The sequence below is a fragment of the Trichomycterus rosablanca genome, chromosome 26 (assembly GCF_030014385.1).
Source record: "Trichomycterus rosablanca isolate fTriRos1 chromosome 26, fTriRos1.hap1, whole genome shotgun sequence".
Taxonomy (NCBI): Eukaryota; Metazoa; Chordata; class Actinopteri; order Siluriformes; family Trichomycteridae; genus Trichomycterus; species Trichomycterus rosablanca.
The window spans coordinates 13,253,860-13,276,350 of record NC_086013.1 but is presented as its reverse complement, the minus strand read 5'-3'; the positions used below and the strand labels follow the sequence as shown (position 1 = coordinate 13,276,350).

At 39.8% G+C, this 22,491-nt stretch overlaps 1 protein-coding gene across 1 annotated transcript; it reads left to right on the top strand.

The window, feature by feature from the left end:
* adamts15a (ADAM metallopeptidase with thrombospondin type 1 motif, 15a) lies at window positions 1-21,152 on the top strand. The gene is made up of 8 exons (XM_062988291.1): window positions 1-1,092; window positions 9,605-9,737; window positions 10,208-10,375; window positions 12,165-12,451; window positions 14,006-14,183; window positions 15,093-15,268; window positions 18,207-18,382; window positions 18,654-21,152. Exons 1-8 carry the CDS (start codon window positions 136-138, stop codon window positions 19,453-19,455), a joined length of 2,877 nt encoding a protein of 958 aa, XP_062844361.1. The 5' UTR covers window positions 1-135; the 3' UTR covers window positions 19,456-21,152.
* Window positions 21,153-22,491: the final 1,339 nt, after the last annotated feature.

The window sequence follows — 22,491 nt, the reverse complement described above, 5'->3', positions numbered from 1 at the left end:
GAATGCATCGCGCTCTGGTGGAGCTCGGACGCGCCATCTGGATTATCCTCAGATTACTGATACATTGAACTGACTATATAACATTTAGAATAAGCTTTTAGTCCTGATCACCTCGGTGAGTAGGCTATAGCAGTCATGTTTTTATTCACAAGAGCTTTGCTTTTTGTGAATGTATTATGTATTAAATTCCAAGTTGCGCGTTCCATGCAGAGTCAGCTGTGCGAACCGGTCAGATTGGATCATCACAGATTTGCGCAGAACAATGTGGTCGGCTCTGAAAAAAAAGCATCGCAGGAAAAAGTGGCTTTCAAAATCAGTGCATTCGGTGAGGATTTTGTGCTCGATTTGCAAGCGGATTCTAGCTTCATGACACCAGCGCTGTCCACGAATATAGACCAGGACATGGGCGGTTGGTCCGAGCGCACGGACCTTCACCGCTGTTTTTACGCAGGCATCGTTAACAAGGACCCTCTTTCATACGTGGCGCTTAGTTTGTGCAACGGTCTGCAAGGTGCATTTGGTTACAATGGATGGGAGTATTTTATCAAGCCTGTACAGGACGAGTCATCATCTTTAAGCGCGCACCGGAGCGCAGAAAGCGCACACCTTCTCCGGCGGCGCGCCAACGCCGAGCTGTATGGCAATGGCACGTCGCGATGCGGAGTGGATGGTGGTCCGACTCCGGATGCTACACGCTCCCTGGAGAAGTTTAAACACTTAGAAGAAACGAACGAGGGCGATTTGCCCGCCGGGAAGAGTCGCCTCAAGCGATTCGCCTCGGTGCCTCGGTATGTGGAGACTCTCGTGGTGGCCGATGAGTCCATGGCTAAGTTCCACGGGGACGACCTGAAACACTACGTGCTCACGCTGTTGGCGGTGGCTGCGCGTCTTTACAAGCATCCTAGCATAATGAACCCCATCAATATAGTAGTGGTCAAGTTCGTGGTGATCGACGAGGAGGATAAGGGGCCCAAGGTGACCGGCAACGCAGCCATGACCCTGCGCAACTTCTGCACTTGGCAAAAAAAGCTGAACAAGAACAGCGACAAGCACCCGGAGTATTGGGACACGGCCATCCTGTTCACCAAGCAGGTGAGGAAAAGACACGTGACGTAATAACAATTGGCTGGATCAATAAAAATGCTGGAGTTGCCAACATGGAATGGGAACTAGTGCAACTTCAGTTTGCCATATTAATTGGTCAGCTTGTCCCCTTTTTGTGGCATGTAGATGTCAGCTACCATAAATCATATCAGAATGATAAATCAGCCTTAGTACATATGTCAGAATACCTATCTTAATTTTTTATTCACTTAAATTAATAAAATAGTGAAATATTTAAAATGGGCAAATTACAATATTATTAATGAAACCCCCTTCAGTCCCCTAAATCAGATTTTTATACTGAATCTATTTTTTTGCAACAAATTAGGTAAATTGGTTGATTGGCCAGCTCACTTATTAAATCAAGTGGTACACTGGACAAGCTGTAATTGTACAGTGGTATCTGGCAACCCTCTATAAAGCACTGTAAAAAAATTTATTACAGTATTACAGTAATGAAAAATTATAACTTTTATAAATACATTTAAAATGGCTGATATATAGTTCACACTTTGTAGCAACTTGCTGAACTTATTTTAAATTCAAAATTCTGACCTAATTCTGAACTAATCAGTGTGAAATGTGTCTCTGCTGCAAAATGAACAGGCTGCAACAAGAGCATCCACTTCAGTTAATTCTCGGTCCCCCAGGGTATCACCGTTGCTTTACGACATGTTATTTGTCAAAGGTCAGCTATGACTGTAGGCTCCTGCCCTCTGATAGCAACTGCGTGTGAGTCTGTATGCACCGAAGAAAACTCACAAATTATCCATGCAGCTTGTGTTTTTCTTAAGTTTCACTTCAAACAGACTAGACTGAGCTTATCTATGCTGTCAGTCTGTGAAGGAAGAGAAAACCCAGGACAAGAGTAAAATATAAGGATGATAACAGGGTAAAACACATTTGTTCTGGTATAAAAGCAGAACAGACAGTTTACACATCTGGTGTGGTTACTGATTCTGGCATGTTAAGTGCATACTCAGAGTCTATTTAGTAAATTGCACATTAGTAAATTTAATGCATATTGTCTGTAAGTTATCTCAGAAGCTGGGTGGTAAACCTAAAGCCCAGAATTCAAATGTTCAACATCTATAGTTCATGTGTTTGAGCAAACACAGTTTGAAATGCCATGCTTTGCACCGATTCACCCCTAAGACACTTAAACTGAAGTCAGCATTCGCTGTCAGCTGTTGTGCAGCAACGCCCATATGTGCAGGCGCTCGGCCAGCCCTTCACACGCCAAAACGAGCAAAACTCTTTTTCCTTCAGCAGAGCACCTCAGAGTCACATGTGGCCTGAGCTGGTGATCTCAGAGATTTAGCTCTGATTCTCCACAGAGAGACAGCAAAGTGTGGGAGCCAAAGTGCAGAGTGTTCTTCTCTGCATTCCTGCAGTTAGTGCAGTCTTTACTCCTTAAAGATGGAGAGATGCTTTGACGTTTTTGGAGTGCAGATATCCTCTCGAGGCCAGAGATGGGAGGGGGTTGGGAGAGCCAGGAGTGTAAGGCTACATACACAAACTTGGATCCAAAACTCAATCCAGAGCTGACTAACATCTAGTCTTAGTTAAACAGATTGACAGTAGAATTTTGGCACCACTTTTAATAATTAGCAACACCCATTGCTAAAACCCATTGCTAGACAGTGCCCCTGTGCAAGGTCCATACAGACATGGTTTAGAGTGTTTGACGTAGGCAAACTGTACTGACCTGCACAGAGCCCCTGACCTCTTTTAAACATTAAACATCTTTGTCATGAATTTAAACATCATATATAAACAGGGCCTCTTGTTTAACATTAGTGCCTGAACTAATAAATGCTTTTTTGTGACTAAATGGGCTCAAATTCCAACTCTTCCCTACTACAACATTATGTGGAGAGCCTTTCTAGGAAAGTTAAAGCTGTCATAGCTGCCAGCTATTATCCAGGATGAGTTCCCTGTCCAACATTCCAATCTATGCAATCTTAACCAGGAAAAAATAAACAACCAAGTCAATTACATATACATTTGAATTTTGCGAACACTTGTTAGTAAATGTTTGTAACTTTTCCACATTACTTCGTAAACGAGTTAAACAGACTCGTTAAACAGAAAACCCAGCTTCACCTCCTCTGAGAACTCTCAACATGCAACCTGATATTCTACACTTTTCAGCAGCTGAAGTCCTGTGTCATTCCAATAATGTAAAAGAAAAGGTTGTCACACTGAAGCTTATCATCAAGTTCTCATCAAATACAGTAAAAAAAATGGTATAGAAAGATCGTTTGTGCATCTGTACCAATCACATATGATACAAGGTGTCTGGTTTCTAGGGGACCTTCTTCCAACCACTCTAAACTCTGGGTATAGGATCTCATATCCTAGAATCCCACCCATGTCTTTAGAACAAGCCTGTTTTCCATTACCAGAGAGAAAGAGTTAGAGAGACGAACCCCTAACTGACCTGCTGTACAAAGTGATTGCCAACTGGCTCCAGCCTAGTTCACTTCTCAGCACCACCTCTGTCCTGATACTCTTTGTCACTAGTATCTCCAGGTCTACCTGCTGCACCATCATGCCACTAGGGTTAGGAACCATAGCTACTATGTGTGAAACTTGGTTAACCCATAGGTTAACCCACTGGATCCTGAGGTTTTTCATTCAGCATGTCTCCTTGGCCATCTAATTTTGTGTGGTCCTTCAAATTGTACCCAACTTTTCCATTAATAGTGAAGTAACTTTATTATATAAAGTAATGAGCACATTGGAAACCAAGTATAGGACACTTTGGTATAATGACACATCTTTATACAGTGTATCACAAAAGTGAGTACACCCCTCACATTTCTGCAAATATTTCATTATATCTTTTCATGGGACAACACTATAGACATGAAACTTGGATATAACTTAGAGTAGTCAGTGTACAGCTTGTATAGCAGTGTAGATTTACTGTCTTCTGAAAATAACTCAACACACAGCCATTAATGTCTAAATAGCTGGCAACATAAGTGAGTACACCCCACAGTGAACATGTCCAAATTGTGCCCAAATGTGTCGTTGTCCCTCCCTGGTGTCATGTGTCAAGGTCCCAGGTGTAAATGGGGAGCAGGGCTGTTAAATTTGGTGTTTTGGGTACAATTCTCTCATACTGGCCACTGGATATTCAACATGGCACCTCATGGCAAAGAACTCTCTGAGGATGTGAGAAATAGAATTCTTGCTCTCCACAAAGATGGCCTGGGCTATAAGAAGATTGCTAACACCCTGAAACTGAGCTACAGCATGGTGGCCAAGGTCATACAGCGGTTTTCCAGGACAGGTTCCACTCGGAACAGGCTTCGCCAGGGTCGACCAAAGAAGTTGAGTTCACGTGTTCGGCGTCATATCCAGAGGTTGGCTTTAAAAAATAGACACATGAGTGCTGCCAGCATTGCTGCAGAGGTTGAAGACGTGGGAGGTCAGCCTGTCAGTGCTCAGACCATACGCCGCACACTGCATCAACTCGGTCTGCATGGTCGTCATCCCAGAAGGAAGCTGACGCACAAGAAAGCCCGCAAACAGTTTGCTGAAGACAAGCAGTCCAAGAACATGGATTACTGGAATGCCCTGTGGTCTGACGAGACCAAGATAAACTTGTTTGGCTCAGATGGTGTCCAGCATGTGTGGCGGCGCCCTGGTGAGAAGTACCAAGACAACTGTATCTTGCCTACAGTCAAGCATGGTGGTGGTAGCATCATGGTCTTGGGCTGCATGAGTGTTGCTGGCACTGGGGAGCTGCAGTTCATTGAGGGAAACATGAATTCCAACATGTACTGTGACATTCTGAAACAGAGCATGATCCCCTCCCTTCGAAAACTGGGCCTCATGGCAGTTTTCCAACAGGATAACGACCCCAAACACAACCTCCAAGATGACAACTGCCTTGCTGAGGAAGCTGAAGGTAAAGGTGATGGACTAAACCCAATTGAGCACCTGTGGCGCATCCTCAAGTGGAAGGTGGAGGAGTTCAAGGTGTCTAACATCCACCAGCTCCGTGATGACATCATGGAGGAGTGGAAGAGGATTCCAGTAGCAACCTGTGCAGCTCTGGTGAATTCCATGCCCAGGAGGGTTAAGGCAGTGCTGGAAAATAATGGTGGTCACACAAAATATTGACACTTTGGGCACAATTTGGACATGTTCACTGTGGGGTGTACTCACTTATGTTGCCAGCCATTTAGACATTAATGGCTGTGTGTTGAGTTATTTTCAGAAGACAGTAAATCTACACTGCTATACAAGTTGTACACTGACTACTCTAAGTTATATCCAAGTTTCATTTCTATAGTGTTGTCCCATGAAAAGATATAATAAAATATTTGCAGAAATGTGAGGGGTGTACTCACTTTTGTGATACACTGTAATTGACCTACTAAGAATGTCCAGACTAGAGCTCACTACCTCTTAGATTGGTATACATTCTCCGAACTGTTGCCAGTATTTTGTAAAGTTTATTACACTTGGTGTCATAATATCTTGTGACCTGTTTTTAAAATAGAAAAACAGAATATTTACAGTCACTAGGCAACCAGCCGTTGGGGGGACTTCCATAGTAATTCTGAGAGGCCCTTTAGTACGTGTTGAACCAAGCATGCGAAGGCTGTATGAAATATGTAATTTTACCATTACGTTGGTGACTAACTCCAGTTTTACTGAGCTCTACATCCTGTATAACTGCATGGAGGTGATCTCAGAGGACATAATTATGTCATACTTGCAGCGAAAGTTTATGTAAAAGTGTTGCTTAAGCATTTTTCCTAGAAATGGTGGGCTTATGCATGAGATGTTTAAAATGACCTTACTGTGGTGCTGGCCATTTGATACTAATCACTTACATTAAGGGAACATTTACCCACAACCTGCTTTAAGAACCTTAAGTCAAACTTTGTGACACCCTGTTAAAACTAGACTAACACCTACTGCTAAATAGAGCGGTCAGTAGATACTTTTATAGGTGTGATATCTTAACAGGCACTTGTCTAAAGAGGTGACCATGATGAATTTTGCATGGCTGGTCAGCCAGTTTGAAAGATATATATCACATTTGACAGCTATTCTAACCACACAAGACCACCATGCTTCATATGCTCTAAAATCTTATTAGGTCAAGTTCTCTCTTTGATTTGTTTTGTATATTCTTGTTACTAGGCTTGTGACTCATAAGTGACTCATTTGGGCCAAATTTTGAAACTGATGATGTAAAAACCTTGTGACTGGCAAGGCTCAGGCTTGGTCATCAGGAAAACACAACATTTTCATTCACAGGATCTAGCATGTGCTACTCTCCAGAGCAACAGGATACTGTCCAGACCAAGTGGTATCCTTGGTAGATTTATTCTCATGCTAGTACAAATGGGCTACAATCCAAGAATGACATTAAGATAAAATCCAGTATTTTAGCACCGGCACAGAAAGGACAAGTCAAAGGATGTTGAAGGACTGGATGAAGGTGCTTAGTTCAGATATGGGGTTTAGTGTCTGTTTTTCACAAAGCCAGATAAAAATCATTCTAACATCTGGATTCAGTACTGTAAAATCTTAGTGCTTGTCTTCCTTGTGTTTTGCGAGGCAGGTCAAGTCAAGTCCAGCTATGCTTGTAATTTTTAGGGTACAAGGAACAAAGTGGGGTTTAACCAGTGCTATTAGCTGGGGCAGTTTGGCTTTGTATGAGACATCATTAAGAGGCAGCTATATGTCAGACATAGCCAATCATGTATGTTAATATGCCTGCCCAGCTGATAGCACTGCTCAGCAGTGGTGGGCACCACTGGACTAAATGCTAAGAGGCTTTAATGGCTGAAAAAAACCTCTTGATGTTATTGACAAACCTATGTTGCCAACCAGGACAGCAGGGGATGATAGTCGGTAGTCTAAACCTACTAACAGGTGACTTGAGTTCTCCAGAGAGATGACATTTCCTTTATTGTTAATTATTGTATTTAACACCATGACTGTGCAGTGTCAGTACTATTACTGTGAAATGTCTGTTATTGTTTAATATCAGCTGATTTTTAGCCTTTTGCTACTGGTTTAACAAAAAAACAACAAAAACACAAAAGGAATCATCCTTATATTAAGAAACATGCATGTTTGAGTGAGTTGGTTTACAGATGCTTTAATTTAATGTAATGAGCAGCACTGAACAACATCTGCTTTACAACTATTAATCACTAATTCCCAAATAGGGCAGGACGTTTTGGTAGATTTCCCCTTAATCATGTAAATGTTTCTGCTAGGAAAAAATGACCAATGAGTGCCAACATGTACCAGTGTGATTTCTTGTGACGCACCAAGTGAGGCATAGCATGTAAGATCTACGTCACATTTAACGAACAAAAAAGAGAAAAACACATTTTCTTACTGTTATCTTTTAAACTTGAGCTATCTTGGATTAGCTATCCTTCCACATCTGGTTTGGGTTTGCAGCGGTGGACGACTGCAGCGCACAAACAAATCTGTCATAATGATTTGGAACCTCAGCTTATATAACACACATTAACATCTGAACAAAGCTGTCAGTGCATCTGTATTAGAATTGCAGTCTGGAATGAGTGTGATTTCCTTCCAGATTTGTAAACAAATACTATTGGTCTGTTTTTGAAAGATCTCAGGGATGTTGAGATGGGAACACATTATCATTTTGACACATTTCTGTTCTGCTTTAATTTAGCCCGTGCTGTAAAGCTTGAAGCTGCTTTGTTAATAAAGCACCGAACACTGAACTTTTACCAGCTCACATCTTGACTGTCACAAGCCAGTTTAAATCCTTTAACAGGTTGATCAGTTTTACACAGTAACAGCACTGACGAAACCTCTGTTATTATTATATGTACTAAGTGTGGTTTGGTAAATATTTCAATTAAACTTATTTGAAGACATTTGGTTTTAAAATATAGGTCAGCTGGAAACTTTGTTCTCTTGGCCCAAGATTCTGCATTTTACAGCAGCTATTACCTAATGTAGCACAGAAACACAGGAGAAGTATTAACCAGACATGTAAAATATCTCTAGATAAAACAAAAGCACTTAAGGGACGATTCCTTCAATGGATTATTAATTTCCCATGATTACTTTTAGTCACTGCATTAACAGTTAAAGGTTTTGGTAATGTTGTTTACAGACCTGGATGAATGGGACCATTTTGCAGCAGGGAATACTAAATCAGTCTTCTCAGGTCATTTTTTCATGTGGTTGTACTTATTCAATTACACCTAACTGCTTGATGGAGGTTGGTTAAAAACATGGAGGTAAATTGTCCAGAATTAAAGAGCTGTTTGTTAAACATTTACTTGAAATAGTTTATTTTATTTATTTAGGTGACTTTTTTCTTCTCTGACATGGCAGAGCAAATACAATGCACATTTACAATATAACAGCCATCATACTGTGTATACTAAATTGTAGCGGAACAGGCATTATTGGTGCTGGAGCTTTACCTCCACTTTTCCTCACTTCAACTAATTTATTCCTGTATGTGGATTATTCTAGTATGTGGACTCTAATTGACCCCCTTGTAGTATGTCAGCCCTGTAACCTTGTAACCCTTTTTTGTGATAAAATCCTAGCCTCGCGCCGCTTAGGTTGTGCAGTGGTAAAACATGCTAGCACACCAGAGCTGACATTTCAAACTCGTATGTTCGAAACTCAGCTCTGCCATCCGACAGTCTGGGCGGCTATATGAACAACGATCAGCTTGTTAATCATACAGGGCGGGTAGCAGGATAGAGACCTCATAACTGATGCAATTACGACCTCTGCTGGCTGGTTGATGGCGCCAATCGAGTCCAGGGATAATGTAGACAGGGTGTGGCTCTCGGAACACAAGGCTGGTCCGCATATGAACTCGCCTCACTTTAATCAGAAGTGGGAATCAGCATCAGCAGAGAGGATGCATAATGCAATCGGGTTATTGGATACGACTAGATTGGGAGGAAAATTGGGAAAAATGCAAAAAAAATTATGCCAATCAGAATAAAGCAGTTACTACTGATGAGTAACAGATTAAAATATATTGTTTAATTTTCACAGCATGCAGTTATACATGATTTTAAATTGAGTAAGTCTAATTCTTACTGAAATTGCAAAAGTACATTTTTTAAATTTGTGAATAAGCCACAGACCTTGTATCCCGCACCACAAAGGTAATTGGGGGACTTTGTTGCCACTATTTTAATAAAAATTACCCAAATTAAAGCCCTGTGCCATCAGATTTATAGAGATTTCAGTGGAATACTCTTATGACTAAAGCTGTTCTACTAACTGTAAGTATGTGTGTAAGTAAATTCCTAGCAATGAGCTTAAGGAGTTTTGCAAGCAGAGATACTGTAACATCGTTGTCCTGTTTAGCATCACTGTGATAAACATGGTTCTCTAGTACTCTACTCTGTAGGAACATTTCCTCATTCAGGGAATTAGGGTATTTCTTTTGATTCTGAGTCTCATACACAGACCTTAACTTGACAATTTCTATCTGATCCAGGATCTGTGTGGATCCTCTACCTGTGATACTTTGGGCATGGCTGACGTCGGCACTATGTGCGACCCCAAGAGGAGCTGCTCAGTAATCGAGGATGATGGTTTGCCGTCTGCATTCACCACCGCTCATGAGCTCGGTGAGTATACACACTAAACCACATGTGTCAACAGTAGCATGAAATAACAGATTAGGTTTCATGTTTTATGTGGCTGGCAGCCCTTGACGATTGGGTTGAAAACAAACCATTCCCAGAGTACAGTGTGGGAGCCACTTCAGGCTCTGATGAAGGGATTTGAGCACGAGCTGATGTAAGATCGTACCCATTTGCAGTGGAGTATTTCCATGTGGGAAGTCTCATCCCTGCTTTTGATAAAGCACATTTACAATTTACAAACCAACGGAAGGAAATGCGGCGGAGCGACTGGAGGTGTCGAAGGCGCAATTTACATAGCTGTGGCTCCAATGCCGAGATGATAATTAGCTAAGATGAGCTGTGTTGGCGATTTCATAAACAAAGCATTAGAACTTTGTTCACTGGTGGGTTTGATGTAATTGAAACACAAGTCATGGCTAAATGATGATTCTTTTTTTGTCTGTTTTACACAGGTCATGTTTTCAACATGCCGCACGATAACGTTAAAGCATGTGAGGATGTATTTGGGAAGCTGCAGGACAATCACATGATGTCGCCAACCTTGATCCGGATAAACCGCACCAGCCCCTGGTCTCCATGCAGTGCAGCAATTATTACTGATTTCTTGGACAGTGGGCATGGTAAGTCTAAAAGTTTAATATTTTTTGGGGGAGTTGGAGGGGGTGACTGTTTTTCTTGGTAATTTTGTTGTTGCTAATTCCCAATCCAACTACTAACTGCTTAAATGGCACCCCAGAGGCCCAGTTTCATGGATCGTCCTTGGAACTTTGGTTTTCTTTCACACCATATTCATTCACACGTCAGTGGGTGGATTTGATGTTTAAAATTACCTCTAGTTGTGGATGATTGTAAATAAGTGAGTTGGATGGACGGCTGTCATTATTTGGGTGTATTCCTTTCTTTCAATTGCCCCTTCATCATTTTTCTACAGTTATTACACTGATGATTAAAGACATAAATGCTTAGCAGGTAGTGTTGGTGCTGCACAGCTCCATTAACCCTTATTTAATTCTCATTCTTACATAATTTGGTGACTCAAAGACAATTTAAACTGGGTACTGGGTAATATCAAAGGATGCAGTTACTGTGTTCAGATTATGCCAACCACAATGTCTGCCTTTAGTTAAATTGCAATTGCTGGTTCACAACTAATTCTGGTGATTTGCGGGCAAGAATCCAGACATCATAACGTTGTGGTGTGGCTGTCAGTAGATTTTAGTGGTACCACGAAGATTTCTACATGCCGGTTTAAACAGAAACTCAGATTTCTCAGTCATGGTGGTAATGTTAGGCATCTGTCTTTTTACGTATTGTCACTAACAATGCTAGTAGAAATGTTTGGCCACTGACAGGTTAATTCTAGACTATCTGGTCAAGTTGCCTATCTGCAGGCTGGGTCTCTCATATTACACAACACCAGTCTTGGACAGAGGAGGGCTAATTTTACGCAGATCAATGCACTTAGAGCCGGGTGCTAACTGCATTACAAAGTACTGTATATATAGGATCTGATTAACAAAGGAGAGAGGAATCCCATAATTCCAACCAGTGCCAACCAAATTATGCTTATTTGGTCTCATATAGCTCAAAGTGACTGCTTTATTTTTTAGGGCATTTCGGAACCTGTGTTATATAAAATTAAAGACTCGTGCTAAAATGCTTGTATAAGGGTCTAGTTTATTTGTTGTACCTCGAATTTTTACAGCTGTAATTCAGATTTGTCCCCAGTGCCCCAAATAAACAATACAGATGTAAGGTAAACAAATACAACACAGACATCTGGTCAAGTTTATGGTGTATTTATTTATGGCATAAGTAACTGTAGATGTTATTAAAGATTATTTTTCTCTAATACAAAATGCTTTTAATAGAAAGTAGACCAAAGTTTTATTGTTCTGACCTTCTTTGTTAATCTAATTATGTGACATATATGGTGCTGGACAAAATGTAAACCAATTTAAAACATCTTATTTCTTATATATAAAGTTAATATATATAGAGAGTTGCCCATGCCATTCTGGATACACAACAGTTGGGCATTTTGGCTCCCTCTAAACAGAAATCCATACAGAAGTAGGAAATATGGAAGAAATTATCATACATCCTTGTGAGGGCTTCAACTTGATACCACTGTTCCTTTTTGCTTATACTGTTTGTCCATGTGTGACATATGTGCCAGCAATTTAGGTTCTCATTATTTGGTTCCCTGTTGCTTTCAGAACTTGTATATCAAGTGCTTTTTTCAAATAGCTAATGTAAACTTGCTGTTGATTGGCTATAATTCTGGACAGCCTGTGTCAATAGTACATCCATTGTTGAACAGCTAAGAGAACGCAATCCAAAAACTTGTAACCTAAATATTTCCTGGACTGAAACATGATATTTATCTGCTCTTGTTTATCCCTGCAGGTGACTGTCTTTTGGATCAGCCCGAGAAGCCCTTGGCACTACCCGACGTTTTCCCTGGAGTATCGTATGATCTTGAGAGGCAGTGTGAGCTGGCGTTCGGAACTGGCTCAAAGCCGTGTCCACTCAAGCAGATACCGTGTCAGCGTCTGTGGTGTACGGGCAAGACCCAAGGCCAACCTGTCTGCCAGACACGCCACTTCCCCTGGGCGGATGGTACCAGCTGTGGGGAGGGCATGCTGTGTATGCGTGGAGTTTGCTCAGAGAAGCAGGAGGTACCAAGCAAAAAGGTGAGTGAGGGTCATGTTACATGTATACAGACATCTACATGCACACACTGCTTTAAGCATGTGGATCATAGGCAGGCTAACTATGAATACTAAGTGGTACTTTAAATTAGTCTTAAAAACTAATGACTTTTAATGTATAAATAGTAAAAACAATAATCAATACATGGGGAGAGTTAATCCTCAGACTTAGAGTCCATTTATAGACAGAAGATTGTGATTAGTGAAATTACCTGTGCTCAGGTAACATCTCTAAGGTTGCCAGGTTTTATCTAAATGGAGTCCAGTAATAGAATGATGGGTATAAAGTCACTGAGAGCTGTAAAGCAAAAATAATAAAGGGCAAAGTATTGCTAGGACTGTTATACTTTACACAAGGTTCTAATCTAAGGAGTTGTTGAATGTTTAAATCAACTGTAGGATCATATTTGTTAGATTTGTGACAGGTAATATACATGCCGCATAGTACCTGGGTCCTGGAAAAACTTGCCTTTAATAACTTAGATTTGGCATATTGTGAACAAGTCCATGAGGGTTTCTTTACATGTACCAAATACAAGCAAACAGTGAACTGGCTGATTTAAATTGCCCAGAAAATGAATGTCCAGGCAGCAGACTTAACCGCTACACTGATTAGGATGAAGCAGTTATTAAAGATTAATGATAAATGAAGACATATTCATAATTTAACAGAATCATATTCATAATTTAACAGAATCTGCCATAGCAGTGCAGTCTTATTAAATATACTGTTGTGAAACCATAGTACAGCTTAGTTTATAATCAACACTGAGAGCTACCTGCACATTAAAATATATAGACATTTTCACACCTGTCCCCGTCTGTAATCAGGATAATTTTAGGCTGTTAGCAGGGTTCTTTAGATTAAAGAGAACCTTGATTGTTTGATTTAAGCAACACTAGCAGGAGTTTGTTTTCACACTGACTGTGTTACATGAACACCATAGTCCAATTACAACAATAAATCAGATTATAACAATAATCCAATAATTGCATTTACTTGCACTTCAGTAATTAGATTATGAGAAAGCTTTTAGTTTACATGAGATACTCAGTAAGCAGTTGATCATGTTAACAATCATGTAAATGAAACAGGCAACAAGGCAGTTGCTTAATTACCTGGAAATGAATTTAGAGTTAGCATTGCATATGAACGTGGTGTTGCTTCAGTTGAAGTTTTAACCCAAAAACGATACCAAGCTATAATAAACACTTTAAAAATATGGGAAAGAGTGGTTCTCAAAGGTATTCGATACTAAATAGGAAGAGAAATTCATACTATGCTGACATGTCATTAATAGATAATAAAATTGTTGTAGTACTATACTGGTGTCAGAAATTCCCAATCTAATCATATCCAAACGGTTGCTTTGACCCTATTTTAAAGTTCAAGATCAAACCTACAGTTATTCAAGCTTGACATCTTAGTATCTTCCACCTTCCTATCAGTTATTGATACTAAATGAACTGCTGTATTGTAAATTTCACAAATTCACCTTTGTATCTGTTGCTTTCTCTCTTACTTTTACTCTCTAGGTGGATGGAAAGTGGGGTAAATGGGATTCATTTGGACCTTGCTCTAGGACCTGTGGTGGAGGGGTGCAGTCGGCAAAAAGAGAGTGCAATAATCCAGTGCCAGAGAATGGCGGGAAGTACTGCCAGGGTATGAGAGTTAAATACCGCTCATGCAACCTCACACCATGCCCTGATACTGGTAAGCATCTTTAATAATCAAGCCATCCAAATACCTTTACTGTAACGTAGTAATACAGTATGTAATTAAAACCCTATTAGAGCCTCCAGTGTGAGTAATAAAGATATCGCTTGTGTATCTTGTACCTAATTACATTTGAAGTTCTTATACAGTATGTTTATGACCTGCAGCACTGAAACCTATTAGAAACCATAGCTTGTATTTAGAAACCCCCATTGAGAAGAAAAGATACTGGGTTCTATTTTTTTTGGCAAGATGCAGGCACATCTTAGTGGTATAACTGAGGTTTATTGCCAGTATTGTGGACTGAATCAGTTTTTTCAGGTTCATGCCTAGTTGATTATATTTTTACTTTTTTTGACATTACTGTGTTTGACATTAAACTTGTGAACTGATGAATCCTGTGTAATGAGTAACAACCGATTCTGCCATGAATGCAACCAAAGTGTGTAAAACATGACGTTAAAATCCTAATAAATAAATAAATAAAAAACCAAAATAAAGCCAAGTGTACAAGTGTAATAAAAACAGACATTGAATCATTACATAATTAAAAATGGCACAAAGATAAGATATAATGTTTCAACTAATCAACATTATTAACTACTGTATTGCTTTTTACACACTGAGATTTCCCTGGATTTTATGATTTCTTTAAATGAACTAAAATCGGTTAAAATCCTTACAGTCTGTCAATTATTTCTACCCTTATAATAGGAAAGTTAATTCTATATGAGCAATCTTAACCTATATAGAAATTGTCACAGTTGTGAATATGCATGAGTATATATGCTGCCCTGTCAGGTTACTGTCTGCACCAAAGGACACAAATATGACAAAAGTAATAAAGTGCTTAATATGTTACCTGAAGGAAGCTTCTCTAATACTACTTTACTTTTTCTTCCAAAGGAAAGAGTTACAGAGAGGAGCAGTGTGAGGCTTTCAACGGTGTCAGCCTAAACACCAACCGGCTCACGCCCTCTGTGGTGTGGGTGCCCAAGTATTCGGGTGTCTCTGCTAAAGACCAGTGCAAGCTGATTTGCAGAGCAAATGGAACTGGCTACTTCTACGTCCTTGCTCCCAAGGTGAGGATTCATTTGAACTTAATCCTCTGCTCATAAAGCATTATACATGTTTACTTAGTTTTAGGATTATTGTGCAGCTTGTCGTTGGTTTTTCTTCTTTTTAAATTGGTTTAAAACTATTTTATTTGGTTTTTTATATTTTATAGTCATTTTTGTATGATTTTTTAGTATAAATCACACTGCACATTGTGTAACATTCTTCAAAGGGAATTCACATTTCTTGCCAATTTTCACAATGAAATAATGCTGCCTTCACATGCTAATCATATGGTCCTGTTTTCTTCTTCCAAAATCATGATAAGGAAATATTTGAAACTTTTAAGTGTTGAAATGGTTTTCAAAGCTCTCATTTGTAATCATTATATAAAGTGACATTCATGTGCAGCTATTCAGTGAGAAACACATGCGTTAATATTTATAAGTATTTCTAATAATTCAGATTACTAAGAAGAAAATATATTCACATGAATTGGTCAGTTTTACAGAAAACATGTATCGTGAGTGTGTGGGTGGAAAAAAGAGGAATCACGTATTCGTCATTGCAAACAGTTCATGACTCATGAATCACTAGTTTATCTCTCTTGTGATTAAGGTTTTAGTGATTTATGAGAAAATACTACACACCTGTTTTCTGTATAACTCTCCCAACACAGATCCATACACTATACAGCCAAACTTATGTTGACACTTGACCATAAGCTTGTTGGAAATCCCATTACAAAAACTCGACCCCCTTCCCTGTGGCCTCCGTTATTCTAAATAGGCTTTTCAGAAATGTTCTTTTGTCTCAATGGCACTTCCATCTTTAAAATCATGTGAACGTGGGTACTAATGTTAAACGAGAAGGCCTGACTTGCAATCTATGTTGTAATTCATTAGTAGGGTTGAAGACAAGGCTCTGTGCAGTCCTATCGAATTCCTACACACATACTGAAACAGGCCTTCCCAAAGTGTTCCTCACAGTTGGAAGCATATATGTTTTTTACACCTATTAGCCAAGGCTAGTGAAGGGTGTCCAGATACTTTTAGCCATATAGTGTGTAAGACATAAAGAGAAAAAAACAATTAATAATGTGTAACGTACACAAATGGCACCACAGGGACTTGGTCTGGGGACTGGGTTGAAGGCGGTGGTTAATGTGCTGGCAAGCCAATGTTCTAAGCTTTCCCACAGCTGTCAGTGAGAACAGAGAGAAAACAGGAAAGAAAAGAATTAGGGAAGAGATAGTGATGGAGAGGGAAATAATCTGGGTGAGGTGTGGAATGAGCCTCCACAGAATAAGAAGGCACATGGGGACTCGGTGCCTACTGACAGCAGCTATCAGTGATTGTGTCAGTTGATGAGTCTAAATACCTGCTTTAGAAGAGGTTGTGGTCGACACCCCAGCGAATGTGAGCTCAGGAAAAGAAAAGAAAAAATGTGTTCCATGTGTTTCATGTTTCATAGCATCGTCCAGTTTGGAGGCAAATTGGAACACAATCCAAATTTTTCAGATGCCAGTAGATCATCTTATCCAGTGCCATACTGACATCTGAGCAGTAGGCATAGCGTTAAGTCATATGTGCGTTTTGGTTATGCCTTTAATTTGGGGGCACAAATTATTAGCTACTGAGCTGCAAATGACTCAAAACTGATTACTGTGGAAGTGTATTTTGTTTATAATTTTAGTGCCATAGTATACAATCAACTCAAAGCGTTTGGTTTTGGTGCACAATGGTGAAAAATGTAGTAAGTTAAATAACAGATAATTAGAGTAATTACTTAAATGAATGTATAAGTACAAAAATATACCAGCAGCTGTCGGTTCATTGACGATGTTATAACCAACAGTAAATGCAACTTTTAAAGCACAGTTTCCTGTAAAGCCCAGTCACACAAGAATTCCCAAAAATGTTTTAATCCAAACACATATTCCAAAAATTCTGAAACAAAGTTAAAATATTGACATGAACATGTAAACGCAATATATTACAACAATGCACCATATTTGACATAAATACTGTGGAATTTGTAATCCATTAGGTTTCTCCAGATGGTGTAAACACACAGTTATTACATATGTTAAAAAGTAAACGTAAAATGAAATGTATTAATAGTGGGCACAAAAACAGAACAGGGTCTCCTGCTGTTTCGTCTGAATGCCTTTTTAGTACCTACTAAACTGTAACAGGCATGCAGTTGTTTTGAAAAGGTGTTTCACCTGTCTACACGAAAAAAAACAATGTTTTCAGAAATTGCCACACTGGACAAAAAGTAGCTGTTTTTAAAAATCTTAAATTTTTTTAAAAAGAAAAATATGTTGTTAAAAACATACATTACTTATGTGTAATCGATGTTCCTATCTTAAGGCCTGCTCTACTGCCCTGAACTTAAATGTCATTGCAATCTTTTTGACAGCATGACTGCCTCATAGGGGAAACTCCCTACATATTTATTCATAGGCCATAATTGCTGGCTCATACCGATCACTAAGGCAAATCACGTCTACGGAAGTGTCCTCACAGTTGTTATAGCAGTTGGATTTAGGATAATTTAGATCCCATGTTCACATGAAGAATTCATGTTCAGTAACACCAAACTCGTTAACTACTGTATGTTTGTCCTCATTTATTAAACAGAATTATCTGTTACTAAACTTTTTAATGGACTGGCGAGCAGTCCGTGGTGTTTCCTGCCTTTCACTCAGTAAATCGGACCCACCGCAAACCTTAATAGGACTAAGCTGTTGACCATTTACACTATTTAATAGCTACCCCACAGACACTAACTTTGTAATCCTTAGTAAATCGTACATGAATTTTACAGTGCAGATTGGAGACACATTTAAGTCCTTCTTGAGCTGCGCCTTCTTAACTTACTATATCTAGTTTATACTATGGCAGTGTTCTCTTTTGCAATTGGAAGCAACTTTTAAACTGTTTTCTGTTGTTTTTTCAGGTTGTGGATGGAACTCCATGTTCTCCTGACGCATCAGGAGTCTGCGTCCAGGGCAAATGCTCCAAGGCGGGCTGCGACAGTAAACTTGGCTCTAACAGGAAGTTTGACAAATGTGGTGTCTGTGGGGGAGACAACAAGAACTGCAAGAAAGTTTCAGGCCTCTTTACAAAACCAATGTAAATATACTGGCATGATGATGTTTCAGTTGATTAACCACTGGAGAATTGGACTTTATGCTTCTTACTAAAAATAAATTGACACCAGGTTTATGACTAGTTGGGTTGGGGCAACAGTTTTAAATTCATACCCCGGCATTACAACCTACTTAGATTACAACTAGGTATAAACCCTGTTGGTGTAGCCGACCCCAGAAATGTTTCTTAGAACATTTTCACAATATATAAGTACACAGTATATTCCTAAACTTCTATTCCTGTCTCTCCACAGCCATGGCTACAACTTTGTTGTCATGCTTCCAGTGGGTGCGGCCAACATCGACATCCGCCAGCGCGGTTACAAAGGCAAAGTGAGTGATGACAACTACCTGGCTGTCAAAAACAGCCGTGGCGAGTACCTTCTTAACGGTAACTATGTGGTGTCAGCTGTGGAGCGGGACATCCTGGTCCGAGGTAGCCTGCTGCGCTACAGCGGAACAGGTGGCCAAACAGAGACATTACATCTGGTCAGGCCACTTGGTGAGACTCTTACTGTAGAGGTGCTGTCTGTGGGTCAGCTGACTCCTCCACGTATCCGCTACTCGTACTATATCAAACGAGAAAGCAAGGAGGACAAGGCGCTAAAGAAGGAAAGCAGGATTCGGGCTGAAAACAGTGTCCTTGCTGAGGAGGGAGGGCCTGGCAAGGAGGACAATTCCCTCGATGAAAAAATGCCAGCTTATGTCAAAGAGGCTCCAGCTCCTGGGAGGTGGACTGCTTCCGGGTGGGAGGAGTGCTCAGTGACCTGTGGTAATGGCCTCCAGAGAAGATTGATACAGTGCCTTAAGGGAGATGGCACTCCTGGAATGGACTGTGATCCTGCCAAAAGGCCCAACGCACTACAGATATGTGGTGACCCGTGTCCACTGTGGCATGTGGGAGAGTGGTCTCCCTGCTCCAAGAGCTGTGGCAAAGGCTTTAAGCGGCGCCCCCTGCGCTGTGTCACCGAAGCAGGCAAGCTGCTGACTAGAGAGCTTTGTACAGGTATGAAGAAGCCACAGGAGCTGGACTTCTGTTTGTTAAACCCCTGTTAATGACATTCCAGGTCTTATATCAACTCATTTTGTGGACTGTCAAATGGTATACTCAAGAAACAGACAACAAATGAACACAAAAGAAAAAAAACGATCCGGAACTTCATTTGTTCTGGTGCATCTTGTTTTACGCCTTGTCTGCAACAGGAAAGTGACACTGAGACGATAAACAAAAAAAAGGGATGGGTAAAGTGAGAGAAATAAAAACTTTGAAAGGAATATTTTGCTGTATAGGCGAACATCAATGCAGATTTTCATCAGGGTCAAGAAACATTCCACAGGTTTCAAAAATGAAAGAAAGAAGAAAGGCACAGAAACTGCCCAATGACTGCAAGTCCTCTTGACATCCGGTTTGTATAGACGTCACAAACGGTTTGAGAGTGGCTGGTAAGAGACTAGATACATGTAAACAGTGTTAGGACTGCTTGGCTAGTCTGGGACACACTCAGACTGCCAAGCAAAGCAAATGGCTAAAAAACTCCCAATGTACAAACGTTTGTGTTTACATAAGACTTGAATTATTCACCAAATTAATTTTGGAAATGTAAATTGCATTTTGTATCTTGGCTAAATCTAACTATAGCTACATTTCTATCTGCAGAACAAAGGCTGGCCATTTGCAACCAATTTCTCCCTCATTCCAAGCATGGCACTCTTGGCAGAGCAGGTAGTGTGAGTTTAACATAGCACCAGGGTCTTGGAGACCTGGAGACCTGATTTGAGCCTCTCCTCTGGTCACTGTCTGTGAGGGGAGTTGTTCTCTTTAATTGGGGACCTGGTTTAAGCCTCTCCTCTGGTCACTGTCTGTGAAGGGACCTGTTCTTTTCATTTAGTGACCAGAGAAGAGGCTAAAATCAGGTCCCCATCTGTGAAGGGAGTTGTTCTCTTCTCTTGGGGACCTGATTTGAGCCTCTCCTCTGGTCACTGTCTGAGTTGTTCTCTTCTCTTGGGAACCTGATTTGGCTACAGAATTGTGGTTGGAGTTCTCCAAGTGTGCTCACCTGCCCTGTAGTAATTGTGCAGCCAAACAAACTGTCTGGCTTTACCTGCTGTGGAAAAAAATCATAACTCCATGGCATCCTAGATTGGCAGCCGTTATGTGACACAAACAACTAGTGGATGATCAGGCATTTAAATACAAAGTAAAGCATCACCGATTATAAATTTTGAATCTTGAAACTAGTCAGTAAACTTCGTATTATTGCATTTTTATTTAGTGTATCGTCTCTTTCCAGTGAGCCAGAGGTGCAGCTGCTATAATCAAGCCCTGTCTGGTACAGTCACTAAGTTATTGCCACTTTTAAGAACACATTCTTTTTTTGAGAAGAGAAGTCTCACCATGGTTTTGTGTCTGATGCCAACCTGGTGAGCTTAGTGTAAATTCCTGTACTGCATCATACAGTTAAATATATACATATGTGAGATTCTATGGAGAGACCATATTGTCCATCTAAAAGATGGTTCCTGTATGACTTGGAATGATTTTTGATGTTTTTTTTTTTTATTTATCTTTTGCACTTTAGTACAGCAAAAGAGTTCAACGGCCTGCATGGGCTGCCTTGTATACCATGTATACATCCATCTAGCTGTGCACAAATAAGTCATGTAAATACCTCTTTTATTGTATGTATTTTTTTACGCTGGCATTTCGTCATGATTTTAAGGTATTTATTCCAAATAAAACATGTACTAACGAAGGTTTGTCTGTGTAAGCATCCTCACTGAAAATACGTTTATATTGAGGAAAAATGTTTTAAGATGAATTATTTTAGGTGGTTGATTTACATTTCTTTGATTTAGGGTTTTGGGCTAAATTAACTGAAAACACTGACTTTCGAGTACTTTTGCAAAAAAAAAAAATCTTTAATAATTAAGAGAGAAATTTGTACTTTAGATTGTTAGTTCGCTTGTTAGCTATCAGCTAACATTACCAGTACAAAAAATGATGTTTGGCTTCTAAATACAATTGACAAGTTTATTGGCTTGCTGGATGTCTAGCTTAAAAACTGAAAGCATGTTAAAGACGGTGACACAGGTCCCCATAAACTCCAGACTCCAAACTGGCTAATTTGTTGACCTTCTATCTAGCTGACCATGGTCTGTTTGCTGTAAGATAATGTTACCAATGTATTACCACAGTAATTTTGGTATTACTTCACATTTGACTACTAATGTAGTCAATCCTTGAGGCAAACAGAAAAAGTTCTCATTTCTACCCAAGAAAAAACATTGCTAATATATGTAGTTACAATTTTATGTACAGATCACAGTCAATATGGTACATCTAGACAAACTTTGGCTACTATTGGCTACTATAGTAAGAATATAAAGACGTAAATCAAGACGCTAAAACTAAAAATTGATCAAATGAATGATAAAAACACCTAAATCACAATCTAATATCATTTACAATAGAACTGCCCAGTCAATAAGTCATCAGCTTAACATCTTGACACAATTGAGACTTTGTATGTTTATCACCACCACCAGAAGATGGAAACTGGAAAAAAAAATCAGTGGTTCCCCTCTTTAAGGTACATTGTAGGACGTAGTGTCCTTTGGACGCATCATTTTCCTTAGAATCTGAGGCGGTTTGAAAGAATACTCGACTTGATGGAAAGAGTAAGGGAGAGCATTGGAAAGTTCAAGAAAGTGCACGTGGACCAGTCATATGATGCAGAGAGGCATCAAAAAGAATATACATGTACATTTACATATTGCCTCCATACATAAAGATACTCACTATACTCACTATTCTGTTCCATTTGCCAGATAAAAAACAGAAAGAGACTCACATATAACAAAGATTTCACAACCTTCATTCACTTCCAGTGTCTAGCCTAGTGACCCAGAATCAGATGTCTTGTAGCCTTTTGCACAGTTGGATCCTTGGATTCCCTTGTGGTTTCCCTTAAGAAAAAGGTATGGCAGTCAGATTTTCTCTATCTCTAACCCTATAACTATGCTTTCTTCATGATCTGGCCTGTTACTCATATCCAGAGACAATGAGAAACTAGGGAAAAAGGCCAGTGTGCC